The sequence below is a fragment of the Nesoenas mayeri genome, assembly GCF_963082525.1.
Source record: "Nesoenas mayeri genome assembly, chromosome: 1".
NCBI classification, from domain to species: domain Eukaryota; kingdom Metazoa; phylum Chordata; class Aves; order Columbiformes; family Columbidae; genus Nesoenas; species Nesoenas mayeri.
The window spans coordinates 45,379,781-45,394,631 of NC_137541.1; the positions used below are offsets into that span (position 1 = coordinate 45,379,781).

Sequence of the window (14,851 nt, forward strand, 5' to 3'; positions counted from 1 at the left end):
GTTTCAGGTAAATGCACCTTATGGGAGAAAGCAAATACAGCAGCTTTGAACAAATAAATGCTACCATGTAAACTTATTTAAAGGATGTAAGCCAGTGTTAGCCAAATTTTTAATACATGGATTAGAAACATCCGTTCAAAATGCTGATTTTTATAAAATTTGCAACAACGAGGTAGATATCTGATGGTATTCCTGACTTCTGAAGAAATCAAGTTCTGCTTTTTTCAGGTCACACTTTTTCTTTCAGAGGTGTTAGGATGACATACTGAAATGTTGTTATTGAAGATACATTATTGTAGAAAGCACTGGTATAATGGGCTTGTCTGAGCGCAGAGCTGCAGTGATTTAATTAAAGGTGTGGTTTAATTAAGAGTTTGAGTTGTATAAAGCCTCGTTTGTCTGAACTGTTGGCACTGTGTAAACATAATAAATCAAAGTGAACTTTGCACTTCTGCACCTGTATGCTTTGGGATGGAATTAATAGGAACATTTTAGAGTCACACAATGTTTGGGGTTTGAAAGGACCTTTAAAGACCATCTAGTCCAACCCTCCTGCCGTGGGCAGGGACACCTTCTGCTAGACCAGGTTTTTCAGAGCCCCATCCAGCCTGACCTTAAACACTTCAGTGATGGGGCATCCACAATTTCTCTGGGTAGCCTGTTCCATTTTAAGTTGAGTTAGTCTCCAAACTCTGTAACAGTGTATTTTAACTAAATCTATTGATACCTGTGAAAGTGATATAGTTGGGTATATATATACTTTAATTTACTATTTTTAAATTTTTTTTAGTTGCAGATTGAAGCATCATGGACAGAAAATAGTTTGGACCATGTGTTTTGCTAGCCTATCTCTGCAATTTCGGTTTTAACAATGGATAAGTGTAAGCACATAGGACGTCTGCGACTGTCCCAAGACCACTCCATTCTGAATCCTCAGAAATGGCATTGCGTGGACTGCAATACCACCGAATCGGTGTGGGCATGCCTCAGCTGCTCGCACGTGGCGTGTGGAAGATACATCGAAGAACATGCACTAAAGCACTTTCAGGAGAGCAGTCACCCAGTGGCACTGGAAGTAAATGAGCTGTATGTTTTCTGTTATCTCTGCGATGATTATGTTCTTAACGATAACGCAACTGGTGATTTAAAACTATTGCGAAGTACGTTAAGTGCAATCAAGAGTCAGAACTATGAGTGCACTACTCGAAGTGGGAGGACTCTGCGTTCTATGGGTACAAGTGATGATTCTTACCTTTCACATGGTGGTGCCCAAGCCTGGCTTCGGAATGAAGACCGCATGTTCACAGCTCTCTGGCACCGACGGCGTGCGTTACTGGGCAAAGTATTCAGGGCGTGGCTTGAGTTGACACCTACTGGAAAAAAGATTTTGGAAGAAGAAAGGCGTCAGGAAGAAGCAGAGGAAAGAAGGGACAAAGCTAGGAGAAGAAGGCAAGAACGAAAGCGTGAGTTGAAAGCAGAGATGGAAAAGATGCCTCCAAGAAAGAGCAGTCGTTTACAGAATCAAATAGGAATGTCCCCAAAAACAGCACCCTGCCTGCAAAAAACATCACAGAACATGGAATCTGTGACAGAGTTGAAAGAAACGTATACCTCAGGTGAAGTAAGACTGAAAAAAGTAAGTGACTCTCCAATTAAGCGAAGGCCCACAGTGACTCCTGGAGTAACAGGACTGAGAAACCTGGGAAATACATGCTATATGAATTCTATCCTGCAGGTATTAAGTCATTTACTTATTTTTCGGGAGTGCTTTTTAAAGCTTGATCTCAACCAAACTCAGGAACTGCTGGCAACAGCAACCAGTGGTAAAACCAGATCTTCATCTAAACACCTGTCAAAAACTGCCTCAGCTTTACATGTGAATCAAGAGAAAGTAAAGGGATCATCTTCTGTGAGGCGGCCTAGTTTATCCTCTGGATTAAGTGGGGGAGCATCAAAAAGTAGAAATATGGAACTTATTCAGCCCAGGGAGCCCAGTTCAAAGCATATTTCTCTCTGTCATGAGCTACATACTTTGTTCCAAGTTATGTGGTCTGGCAAATGGGCGCTGGTGTCTCCTTTTGCCATGCTTCATTCTGTGTGGAGACTAATTCCAGCCTTCAGAGGATATGCCCAACAAGATGCTCAGGAATTTCTCTGTGAACTTTTGGATAAAGTGCAGCAGGAACTGGAGACTACGGGGACCAGATACCCAGCTCTCATCCCCGCTTCTCAAAGAAAACTTATAAAACAGGTGTTGAATGTGGTTAACAACATTTTTCATGGACAGCTATTAAGTCAGGTATGTTTTATGATTTTTATGATTTTTTTTTTTTTTTAAGCTGTGTAGTGGTTTGTAGTTATGGATTTATCCTGGTCAGTGATGGTCACACTTCAAAGGTTAATAAATGTATAACTACTGAGGAAGTATTGGAAGGATATAATACACAGAATTTCAGAGCAAAGGTCATTTGAGTACTTCTAACACTTGAAATAGAAGAGTCACCTGATAAACATTAAAGTGTTACATTTGATATTTTAAAGCACACCTTTACGACTACTGAGAAATATTTATCTTTGCTCTTAAGCACCAACTAATTTGCAGGAATAAAAAAATTGCAGTCTTAAGCATCTAGCTTGTCACAATAGTGATACTAGATAAAAAGTGATAAGGAAAGTGTTAGTCTCATCTAAGTGGAAACTGATTACTTAATGTTTGCCAAGCCGGGTATTATTTCAGTTTTACAGCTTGAATTTGAGATTCATTACTACAGAGTATTTGCATGTCATGATGCTATGTACGGGAAATACTAATACTACTTTTCTGTTACAACACAAAGATACAGAAGGCTCTATCAACACAGGAACCAAATTTGTGAGGTGGAGGCAACGGTTGTTTTCCTTTTTTCTCCCCGATTACTCTCCTTTTTCCTCCTTCTTCTCAGCTTCCCGTTAAGTACATCAATGTGTCCTCTTACTATGATGCATATCCCAACTGTGTGTGTGTAGAAATGTCTGAGACTGACCAAACAAACAAATGCTGGTTTCTGTTGAATTAATCTAGAAACTAACCACATTGCAGCAGGCATAGAGGTTGAGCCGGTCTTACCCCCTGGAATTGGTCTTTATTACGCATGTACACGTTACTGAAGGAGTGCAGAAGTGTTTAATGGATACGTTGTGTAAAGGAGTAGAGATTTAACACAAATTAACAAAAAGGTGGATATTCCCATTTTTCTGATTGTTTGATGGTGTAGTATTTCAGTATGAGAAGGTAGAAATCCAAGTGTTTTTTGCCTAAAGTAGGATTGTTTACTTCTGTGATATCTATAAACTTTATAATAAGATAACAGGACTTTTAGAGTTGTTTGCAGCATATCTTAGCTTTAGGTCTCATGTTAAGTTTTGTGTAACTACTAAAAATCGTTATATCTACTCTTAAAAGCAGATCATTCTCTGTGTTCCATTTGGCCCAGTGTAAGAACGTTTCTGTGGTATACATAATCTTTTCATTGGGGTAGTTAACATATCTCGTATCAGCATTGTAACTGTCTTGGATACTATGTTATTAAAGCTTTCTATTTGAAAATCATAGTCCTCTCCGCAGTAGTGATTTTGTTAGTAAAAAATTAAATTGCTTAAGTATACTGGCAAGGCTTGGTTTCATTCCAAGCCTTCTAACCAGACTCATTTTTGGAAGAATTTTGAAGGCTCTGAAGACACTAAGCATTATTTTAGCAGTACCGCTTCTTTCACTTTTTTTTGGGTCTATTATGTGAAGAGGCTTGTGACTATTATAGAAACCCTCTCACCTTCCTGAAAGCAGGGAGGGGACTAGTGAGGATTCACTCAAGTGTCATTGAGTAAGACTGAGAGAGAATTAAACAGTTTTGAGCTATCCTGTGACTTCTGTGACTACAGCACACAGCTCTTTTACTGCTGGTCAATGTCTGCATGCAAAATACAGCCTTGATGAGCTTCAGAATGTTTCTAAGTGAGAGAAATAAAGTAAAGAGAATTGAGGCAGTTTTATCTGAAGGAATTTCTCCCTTGCTCATTAGGCAGTTCCCGCAGCCAGTGTCCAACACTAATGTTTCCTTTGTCTTCTGCCACTACTTTGTTCCAGTTTAGTCGTCACTAGTGGTTCTGAACGTGATAAATATTGAAACCAAAAGGTAACTCCTGAAGATTTAAGTTTCCTCCTCGATTGCATTTATTCAGGTCATCTTAATGATTCAGACCCCAGCATTTGCACATGGAAGGAGGAGCTTTCAGAACTCTACTAGGCCATTACTTTCCTCAGTAAGATTCCTGCATCATGATTTTCCTAGCTGTTTGTCAGAACTGGCACCAACTGCTATAATAACATGAACAAAAAAAAGTTATTAAAACATCCATGCAGGGCTGAAGAAAAATATGAAAGAGTTCTTGCTGTATCACCACATCTTTGACAATGTTAGCTGTTAATAGCAAGGAGTGAACATTTTGTCCTTGTAGGCTTAACTTTACCTACAAGCTGTACCAGTATTACAGTTTCTCTCTAGAAGATAGTTGGAGCCACAACCTGCTGCATTTGTTAAAAATAGGATGGGATTTTAGTCTAGAGTATTGTATAAACTACTTCGTAACTGAGTGAATAAGGGCAACTGAGAAGCTTGTTTCTGTGCAGCAGTTGCCTTCTGGCTTAGGATCACTAAAAAGTTATTACATGTACTATCCCTTTGTACTGAAAGTGTTAGTTAAAGATATTTGATTCTGTGAGATACCCCAGTGCAGTAAAGTCAGTCTTGACCTTCAAACCTCATGAATACTATGAACTGCTCCTGATACAGCACACAGATCACTTACAAAGCAGATAAGCTGTATGTTTACTTAGGTTTCACATTGCTTTCATATGTGCAATAAAACATTTTCCCTCCTCTTCTAGCTGTTCTATTTTAACTTAAAGGGAAGTAATAATCCTGAGTTTGCTATTGGTATGTTGCCATTGAAATGGCAGCCTTGTTCAGCACTGCAACTAAATTTAGAATATAAGATTAAGAAAGGAGAAAATTGGGTGTGTGAGATTTTTACACAGATTACTCTTTGATGATTAGAAAAAGCTTTAAGTGATGTCAAAACAATCACACCTTTTATATGAGTTAGTTGGTTTTGTTTTGTTATGTTCTCAGCTGATTTGAAATGTCTTCCTCATCTACTACTTGAAATCTTTGTGTTTTATGGAATACTAAACTATAGGTAATGAGTAACACCAGGAATAGCATGGGTGGATTGCCTCTTGACTTCTTTTTATTATCTAATTATTTATCCCAATAACCTTTTTAGGATTACAGCTTCTTACTCACAGTACGGACTGTGAAACCTCAGTACCAAATATATCTACGGGAAGTGAAGATACAATATATAGTCACAAAACCCTTCCCCTCTATACCTTCCTCTATTCTTTCCTTTTTCACATGCTAGTCTTCCTCCAGTGATTACCTCAAGAAAGTTGTACTATAGCAGTTCCTGGGCAAAGGAGTCTGTATCTTGTAAACCTGTGCTTTCAGAGGCAGATCTGCTGGAACAGTGGCTCCTTCCTCTCAATCCAATTGGGACTGTAAGCAGATGCCAATATGTCTATTGAAGTTGCAGTTGTTTTCAGTCCCTCAGTGCTTGTTCTCTTGTGGAAGGTACCCACTTCTTTTCTCCAGGCTGAGCGCTCCCTGCTTACTCAACCTCTCTTCCTATGTCAGATGCTCCAAGCCCTTTCATCATCTTCCTGACCCTTTGGTGGCCTCTTTAGGGTCTCTCTTTTTCTGTGGAGCTCTGCACTGGATCCAACCCTGCAGCTGTGTCTGACCAGGGCTGAGCAGAGGGCAGGGATCACCTCCCTGGACCTGCTGGCGATGCTCTGCCTCACGCAGCCACAGAGGCTGTTGGCCTGCCTGGCCATCAGGGCACCTTGCTGGCTCATGGTCAGCTTGTTCATCAAGACCTTCTCTGGGGAGCTGCTTCCCAGTCTGCACTGGTGCCTGGGGTTATTCCCACTGGGTGGCATTTCTCTTTGTTGAACTCTAGAGGTTCCTGTTTCCCAAGCTTGTCCCTCTCCCTCTGGAAGGCAGCACAACCCTCTGGTGTATCAGTCACTCTGCATAGGTTTGTGTCATCTGCAAATTGCTGGGGGTTTAAAATAGTTTGCTCAGGTGTCGATCCCTGGGGTGCACCATTTTATCACTGGGCTCCAGCAGCATTTCACTGGATTTATGTAGAACAGCAACACGAAGGCGTGCCTGTGAAATAACCATATTTGGATCCCTCGTGGATTTTCATTCCTTTATTACTACGTCTTTGTATTAGTTGTTCCAAATAATTTGTGGTGGTTTCCTAAACAGGAAACATGCTTACAGAGATTTAATTGGGCAATTGTTTACCCTTGTGGAGCAAACTTAAGATATTTGATATTTCTTTTACTGTTCAACATGAGTGGCAATGTCTCATCACACCTGGCTGTTACTCTGAGCAGATAAACAGCAATATCTTGCTAGTAGGTCCTGTGTGAAAATCTTGAGTTCCGTTAATCTTTTTAGTGGGAAAGTTTAGGTGCTGGGGACAGGGTCAGGAAGGTGTTGGCTGCTTCTGGAAGTTCTGTCCAAGCTAGCTATCTTGAACCTAATTAAAATTCAATTTATTTTCAGAATGCATCTTTTCTAGAGCAGTGAGGTTGGAGCTGATTGAGTTAGTGGTCAACTACAACTTTTAAGCAAGTGAAAACATTAACAGTAGAAAACTCAGGCTACTCTTGAAGATTGTATTGTACTTGGTTGCATTGAACATGCCAAGGTGAACATATCTTTAGTCTCAAACACACATACTCCTAATATTTAGTGGTATTTCTTTATAGTCTTTATGAACTGTGGTTGTTACAGTGGTTATCCGTACCTGTCATCTCATTGGAGGAAGAAGGCCAGCAGGTTGGTCAAGCATGATTTTCCCATCATAAATCGATGGTGACTGCTTCCAATCACCATCTTACTCTTAATACCTTTGGAAATGATTTCCAGGTTTTGTTCCAGCAGCTTTCCCATAGATAGAGGTGGTGCTGGCTGACTTGTAGTTCCCCAGGTCCTCCTCCTTGAAGACTGGAGTGTCGCTTTCTTCATGTCTTTCCCTGATTGCCATGACCTTGCCAGGACCTTTCAAAGATGAAGAATGACCTTGCAACATCATCAGCCCTCTATCAGTTTAATCAGGGATAGCTTGTAATTAAGGCAAGCTGATGGAGAAGGGCAATCAGTATTTTCTGTGGCTAGAAGAGACCCAGTAAAGGAGGGGAAAGTAATAAGGTTTGTGCTGATTTATGTGAAAGCTGCATGAGTACCTAATTAAAGGAAAAAATCTATGTTGAATTATTAGTGTTTTACTGAACTGGCACTTGTTGCAAAACAGTAAATAGTTGTTGATGATTTCTTTATAGAGTGCCATTGAGTAAATTCAAATTTATTGTAAGTGATTGAAGAAATGTCTAGCCAATGTCATTTTAACACCTTTTTGGAGTGGTGAGGGACCCTTTAGAAACTATTTGGGGTGGTTTTTGGAAGTCTCTTGTGGGGATTCCACTGCTTTTAAATGTGGTGCCTTAGGCAAAGCTCTTTGCCTAGGTTTATCTTCCAGCAACACCAAACATAGCAGTGAAAGGGAAGAGCAGTGGCTGTGCTGATTCAGTAACGAGTTTCCTCTGCAGCACAGTTGTGATTAGTTACCATTTCTTCTTAGGACAAACTTGTGAGGTTTTTTTTTCCCCAATAATTCGCCATTTATTATAGCAAAGCCTAGTATGAACTAGCTTTTGATATCTTAAAAAAGAAAGGAAAAAAAAAAGGTTTGATTACTTCCCAATCATGTTTAAGATGGAATCTGAGCAAAATGCCTCCCCTTGGCCCTGCTCGGTGTGGCAGAATAACAGTGTGCAGTGCTCAGAGAAATGAGTTATGTCAACACCCAGCAAGTGATGTAGATTCTAAACAGTGTAAACTATGTTTGAAGTTTTAAAAGGCAGTGCCTGTCTTTGCAAGTCCTGCACCATGTACTTGTTCAAACAGCATATTTCAGGAGACACTGGCTGAGAGAAGGGGAAATGTGCAATTTTGGGTTGTTTGAAACCCTTCAGTTTTGAGTAGTATGCTGTGAGTTAGTTTGGGGGAGAATGCTGAAGGTGGCTCGTGCAGTGCTGGGTGTTAAATCTCCCACTGAATAGGCTACAAAAAGCTATGAGAACTTCAGGTAGGTAATCGGAGGATTTCCACTTAAAACGGGCCATGACCTCTATACTGACTTCTATATTCTGGTATTAGTCTCTGTATTTTTATGATATGTGTAGCCTGAATCACAAAATGGTTGACAAGTTGCTTCCCAACTAGATGAAGGTGACATTTTAAGTTAATCTATAGGAGGCCATTGAATCACAGACCACAGTTTGCTGTGGTTATGCGTATCTTATTCTGTTAAACAGATACAGATCATCTTGGTGCTGCTGTGTGCTCATCGCTTTAAGTTTAGGCTTTTTTGTAGCTGAAGAAATACAGTGTGGATTGTCATGTGGAATTCCGTATTATAGCAGTATCCTAGAAATCCCTTCTACTTGGATTACTTCGCTGTGGAAAAATTCCATTACTACTCTTTCTATGTATGTCTCATATAGTGAAAATTTAAGCAGTAGTGACAGCAGAAAAATGGGACTGGCCATTTTACTGTTCTTAAAAACCAAAAAAGAATTAGAGCAGAGATGGTAGAAGTTGTCTTTCTTCCATGCAAGCGCAGGGAACGTAGGCAAAACAGCTGCTGATGGAGTTGGCTTCTTCTGCGGCAATATGTTAACGATTTTCTTTGGCTGCATTTAGGCTGAACGCCATCTGGGGCAGTGGCTGTCCATCAAATTATTGTGGGCACAATGATGCTTGTCTGAGTGGCCTCCATGCTTAGCTTGAGTCAAGCAATCTGATCCAGCTCTTTTCAGTCTGGCCTTTGGCCCATGATTGAATACTGAGCTTTAACCAGACAATTGTATATAGTACCCATGTTTCAAGGCATGAGAGGGTGGCCAGGGCAGAACATAAGGTAGAGTTTGCAGACTAGCTAAAAACAGTAATTTACTTGCTTTGAGGTGATGTAAACTTCTCATCTAGCTTGGCTATAAGTGACAGTATTAAGGCTTCTTAAAATGACATTTATGGAATATAATGAGGAGGTGAAATAAAATTCTAAATTTGTAAAAAGATAAATGTCACTAACCAGATTGCTAGAGCAGACTCGCTTCCTGATGACTGTTGTGTATACTCATACTATTAAAAGTTTCATTGGACAGATACATTTTTTTTTTCCTAGCCTTTTGAGTTCATGTTTGGGGCTTTTTTTTTGTTGTTTCGTGGTTTTTTTGTGTTTGTTTGATGTGAGGTTTTTATTAAAACAAACAAACTTGTTCAACCATTTATACAATTTCAGTGCCTTTCATGAAAAAAAGAAAATCTGGGTTGCACTGTGTCAATGGTGGTGGGGCGTGAGATAAAGGAGTCTCATTTGGGACAGAAAGAGAAGCGTGGGGGTGTTGTACAGGGTGTGCTGATGGACAGGCCCAGTCCAAATGGATTCCATAGAAGGGCAGGGACCCTCCTACTTGTTGAGTAATCCAATTTGTAAGCTCGGGACTGGCTAAGAAAAACACTTCCAACCTTTGTTCCAGCCCTGATTTACCTCCTGAGTGAGAGTGTGCACAGGAGCAGTTAGCGCACAGCGGTTGATATGGTTGGGTGGACGCCTATCCAAATACGTCGGGTTATTTGGCTGTTGGCAAATACGCAAATCCCAGATAACTCTTAAGAGTTTAACTCCGCTGCAGCGTCATGGGGAGGAGGGGTGCCTGGCATTTGACGAAATGAACACTGATACAGAGCTGCACAGAATTTTGTCAGCACAAATCTGCTTTGCTCACAGTTGCTTGACGGGGTGAGAAGCAGCACTATTGCATCAGTTTTACTTTTTTGAGAGGCAGAAGTTGGAAGCTGGAGCGATTATGTTTTTTTTTCTTTGGGATAGTCCTTATTAACTAGTTGGGAAAGAGGATCTTAATATAACTTAGATTGTTAACATTACACACTAAATTTAAAACTTCAGAACTTGTTAAAATTGTCTGTAGTGAGTTCATGTATGGACTTCATCCTGAGCCCATTAATCTTCAGCATGCATTCGTGCGCAACAAATTCTCAAGTAACTCATCAATTAAGTAAACTTTTGGCCCAACAAAATCACCCATTTGTACAGCACAAATCTATTAGTCATTCTGTGTTTATGCTGGAGTTAGCTTGAACTGTGGCCAAACATATCATTTTGTCTCCAAGTCTAGATTCCAGCTCTGAATTACTAATAGTTTGTGGCTTTGAAATGTTGCCAGATGTTAGCACTTACAAAAGAAGCTCCTGTCAGTGTAAATTAGAACAAAGATTCTCCTCTTTTCTGCCATGTAAGTTCAAAGTTTTGTTTTCTAAGAACAAAACGGTGGCATTTCCTCCTTCTTAGAACTTAAAGCAACTAGCAGCTTTCCTACGCCCCTGCTGAACGTGTGTGCTGGTATACAAACACCCACATGCATTAGGTTGCTAATGCATGGACTGTGGATAAGCTGTTGTAGCTAATGAATGCATTAAATAATTACTCAAAAGGACACCTCGGAAGAAGGTAGCGTAAGGTGACAGATCATGAAACAACAGATGAGGCAGAGTGAATAGTTACATAACAGCAAAACATAAGAGGAAAATAAAGGAGCTCTTGAACAAAACTGAGTGTATTTGTGCACTTGATTAGGCGTACTAACCTAACTGAAGAGAACAACACTGAATTTATGTAGAACAGCAACATGAAGGCGTGCCTGTGAAATAACCGTATTTGGATCCCTCGTGGATTTTCATTCCTTTATTACTACGTCTTTGTATTAGTTGTTCCAAATAACTTGTGGTGGTTTCCTTAACAGGAAGCATGCTTACAAAGATTTAATTGGGCGATTGTTTACCCTTGTGGAGCAAACTTAAGGAGATATTTGATATTTCTTTTACTGTTCAACATGAGTGGCGAAGTCTCGTCACACCTGGCTGTTATTCTGAGCTGATAAACAGCAATATCTTGACAGTAGGTCCTGTGTGAAAATCTTGAGTTCCGTTAATCTTTTTAGTGGGAAAGTTTAGTTGCTGGGGACAGGGTCAGGAAGGTGTTGGCTGCTTCTGGAAGTTCTGTCAAAGCTAGCTATCTGAACCGAATGAAAATTCAACTTATTTTCAGAATGCATCTTTTCTAGAGCAGTGAGATTGGAGCTGATTGAGTTAGTGGTCAACTACAACTTTTAAGCAAGTGAAAACATTAACAGTAGAAAACTCAGGCTACTCTTGAGGATTGTACTGTACTTGGTTGCATTGAACATACCAAGGTGAACATATCTTTAGTCTCAAACACACATACTCCTAATATTTAGTGGTATTTCTTTATAGCCTTTATGAACTGTGGTTGTTACAGTCTAAATGGAGTTTTCCTACTGTGTAGGTTCAACTGCTGATAGAAGTTACTCATCCACATGGATCGTGGAAGGGTGGAGGTTCTTCAGAGTAAGACTCAAATGACGTGACAGTCTCCTATGAGCAGCTTGAGCTGGCATTTATAAAGCTGCGTTGTAAATCAACACCTAGTGTGTTGCTATTTCAGCTTAGAAGAGCTAGTGCTTTAACGTACTTTCCGAAATATTGTTATCATAAATTAATTGTCCCCTGCTGTATAATCTGCATTTTCCAGGTTGACTCGCTTCACTTCTTGACATTTTATTTACGTTGTCTTACTGCTTGTCCTTTCCCTAGTGTGACGATGGATCCACTTACTGAAAGAAGAAATAAATTATTTTTACCTGTTCATTTTTCTTTGAAGAAGTCTGCTTCCTAATCCAGGCTTCCCTGGAAGACTTACAAAGTAAGAAGGATATGACTTTAAAATCCCCAGCTGTTGTTGTGGGTTTGTTTTGGTTTTGTTGGTTTTTAATTTTTTTATTTATTTATTTTTTTAATCAACTTAAGCTATAGTTTCTCCCTTTCATGTAATTTTTCCTTTTGGAGTGTTTCTTTTTTGGAGAAAAGACTTCCGAGGCTCCCATCAGCTGCTTTCTCTTGGACAGTCCCAGGCCGACCGTTTTGACACTGCTTTTCTTTCTCAGTAAAACATAAGAACACTTACCTATTTGTGATAATAGTATTGGACGTGCTGCTTCAGATAAAGGAAATTAGATGTCATTTCTTTTGTTAAATGACTGTGTCTTGGTTTTGGTTGCACCCGTCATCACTAGGAAATAAAATGGTTTGGTTTTTTTGTTGTGTTTTGTTTGGTTTGGTTTTTTTTGGAGCTATATTATGGTACACTTTTAGCAAAGTAAGTTTTTGAGTGTAAGCAACTGGTGAAATATTGTTTTTCAGGTTACATGTCTTGCCTGTGACAATAAATCCAATACCATAGAACCTTTCTGGGACCTGTCCCTGGAGTTTCCTGAGAGGTATCACTGCAACGGCAAGGAGATGTCATCTCAGTATCCGTGTCTGCTGACAGAAATGCTGGCCAAGTTTACACAAACCGAAGCTTTGGAAGGAAAGATATATGCATGTGATCAGTGCAACAGTGAGTAAAGGCAGTATGTACTCAAGCATACATTCTCTGTGTAAAATGTAAAGTAAACTGACAGTGAAAGCATAGAAGAAAAATACTGAGTGTCTTAAAAGCATGTTGCAGATAAAGTCCTTATGTCCCTGGTGTGGTCACTTGACAAGCTATTACCATGTAGAAGATGGAATTATTCAAAGGAAGTTTTAAAGTGTGGTGCTTCTCTACGAGAAAGTCTGATCACACTCTAGTGGGGGTTCTGATACTCCCAGCTGAAGATCCATAAGCTTTTTTAATTCAGGTGACTAACCTGAGTGACCACAAGTATTTTCTACTTGCATCATAAAATAATCCTTGCGAAGTGGCTCCTGGAGTGTATCCTTCTCAAGGAGGCACATACAGGAGCTATTTAGGTCCATGCAAATTCGGTGGATTAATCTTAGAATGAAATACAGGGCTGTTATCGAGATTTGTATTGTGTAACTGTGTGTTTGGCCTCAGCAAAACGAAGGAAGTTTTCTTCTAAACCTGTTATACTCACAGAAGCTCAGAAGCAGCTTATGGTGTGTCGACTACCTCAGGTTCTCAGATTACACCTTAAACGGTTCAGGTAAGTGGTACCACATCAAACGGTGTTGCAAACTGACCAATTCAGTCCCACTCTTCCATTGTTTAGGATTAGTGTTGTTTAGCATCAGTTTTATTTCTGTTTACTAGTAAAATGAGAAATAGTTATTAGAAACCTCTTTTTCTTGTTTAAATTAAACATCAATGAGATATGCTGTAAGTAGAGAACAGACCTTTTGAATTGCAACTACTTGCTACTTTAATACCAAAATGATTTAATCCTTCTTTTCAATCAAAGCCTACTAACCTTGCTGTGAACTCTGTCGGTAAAAATTAATCTGTGTTATCTTCAGGTAAATGCTCATGTTCACTAATGCACGAAGCGAGATTGTATTAAGTGAAAATCTCATATTCGTATAACCAAATACATTAATGCATTAGCCTGAGGGTGACAAAGTGGAGATTGTGTCTCTGTGAATTCTTAGTCCATGCATTATTAGTACAGAGTCTGTCCTGAATACAAGGAAAACTGCAAATGAGATAGAATAAAGAGAAATACTGATGAGATGGATATAATACCTGGGAAGTACTTGCCACTCACCATTAAACAGATCTTAAAAAGGATATTTCAGAAGATGAGAATAGTAGGTACTATGGACACATTTTGCGAGGCCTTGAAATAAAGGGGAAGTGAAAGAGGAAGCCTAGAACTAAAAGCGTGCATATTTGCATTTATTTTGTGCATGAAGACAATAGTGAAAACTTGTTACCTTAAAATATCATTCAGAATGCTTTGTTCTTGCTTTGAAAAAAACCATGAGTTTTCATTTGACTTGACTTTCCAGGTGGTCAGGACGCAATCATCGTGAGAAGATCGGCGTGCACGTTCACTTTGATCAAATGCTGAACATGGAGCCTTATTGCTGCAGAGAATCCCTCAAGTCCCTTCTACCCGACTGCTTCATCTACGACTTGTCTGCTGTGGTCATGCACCACGGGAAAGGATTTGGCTCAGGGCACTACACTGCCTACTGCTACAATTCAGAAGGAGGTAGGAACCAGCACGGAAAATAAGGAGAGTGGGAGAAAGGGGAGTTTGCAGTTTTGAACTGATAAGCTTACTGCCTTTTTGCAAAAGCAAAAAGGAGCCACTTCCTGGACTGAGAATTGTAGTTCTGTATACCAAATCTCTGCAGTTTTTGTACTGGCTTGTGAAATGTGTTCTGGCCATAAATTCATAAATTGGAGGAAGCCAAGCTCCAAGCTGGGCTTTTAAAATGTAGAGGCAAGTACAGCAGATCCACTGAAACAGTACGATATCTCTACACAATTTGTTAAAGGGGACTCAGTAATTAATTATGAAATACAATGCAGTTACCTCAAATCAATATCCTGATGACTTTTTTTGGTGTATTTCTTCACTGCAGGATTTTGGGTACACTGCAATGATTCAAAACTCAACATGTGCACTATGGAAGAAGTATGCAAGGCTCAAGCTTACATTTTGTTTTACAGCCAACGACTTACTCAGGCAAACGGACCCGGTAAAATACCATGTCCCAGCACAGCTGACAGTCAGCAGCACACAGAATTAGCTGACTGTTCCATGGACAACAGTAGCAGCTAA

At 39.7% G+C, this 14,851-nt stretch overlaps 1 protein-coding gene across 1 annotated transcript; it reads left to right on the top strand.

The window, feature by feature from the left end:
* Nucleotides 1-856: 856 nt before the first annotated feature.
* USP44 (ubiquitin specific peptidase 44) lies at nt 857-14,851 on the top strand (the record flags this gene model as incomplete). The annotated part of the gene is made up of 5 exons (XM_080353006.1): nt 857-2,299; nt 12,477-12,675; nt 13,159-13,267; nt 14,070-14,275; nt 14,652-14,851. The coding sequence occupies exons 1-5, from the start codon at nt 872-874 to the stop codon at nt 14,849-14,851; spliced, it is 2,142 nt and encodes a 713-aa protein (XP_080209132.1). The 5' UTR covers nt 857-871.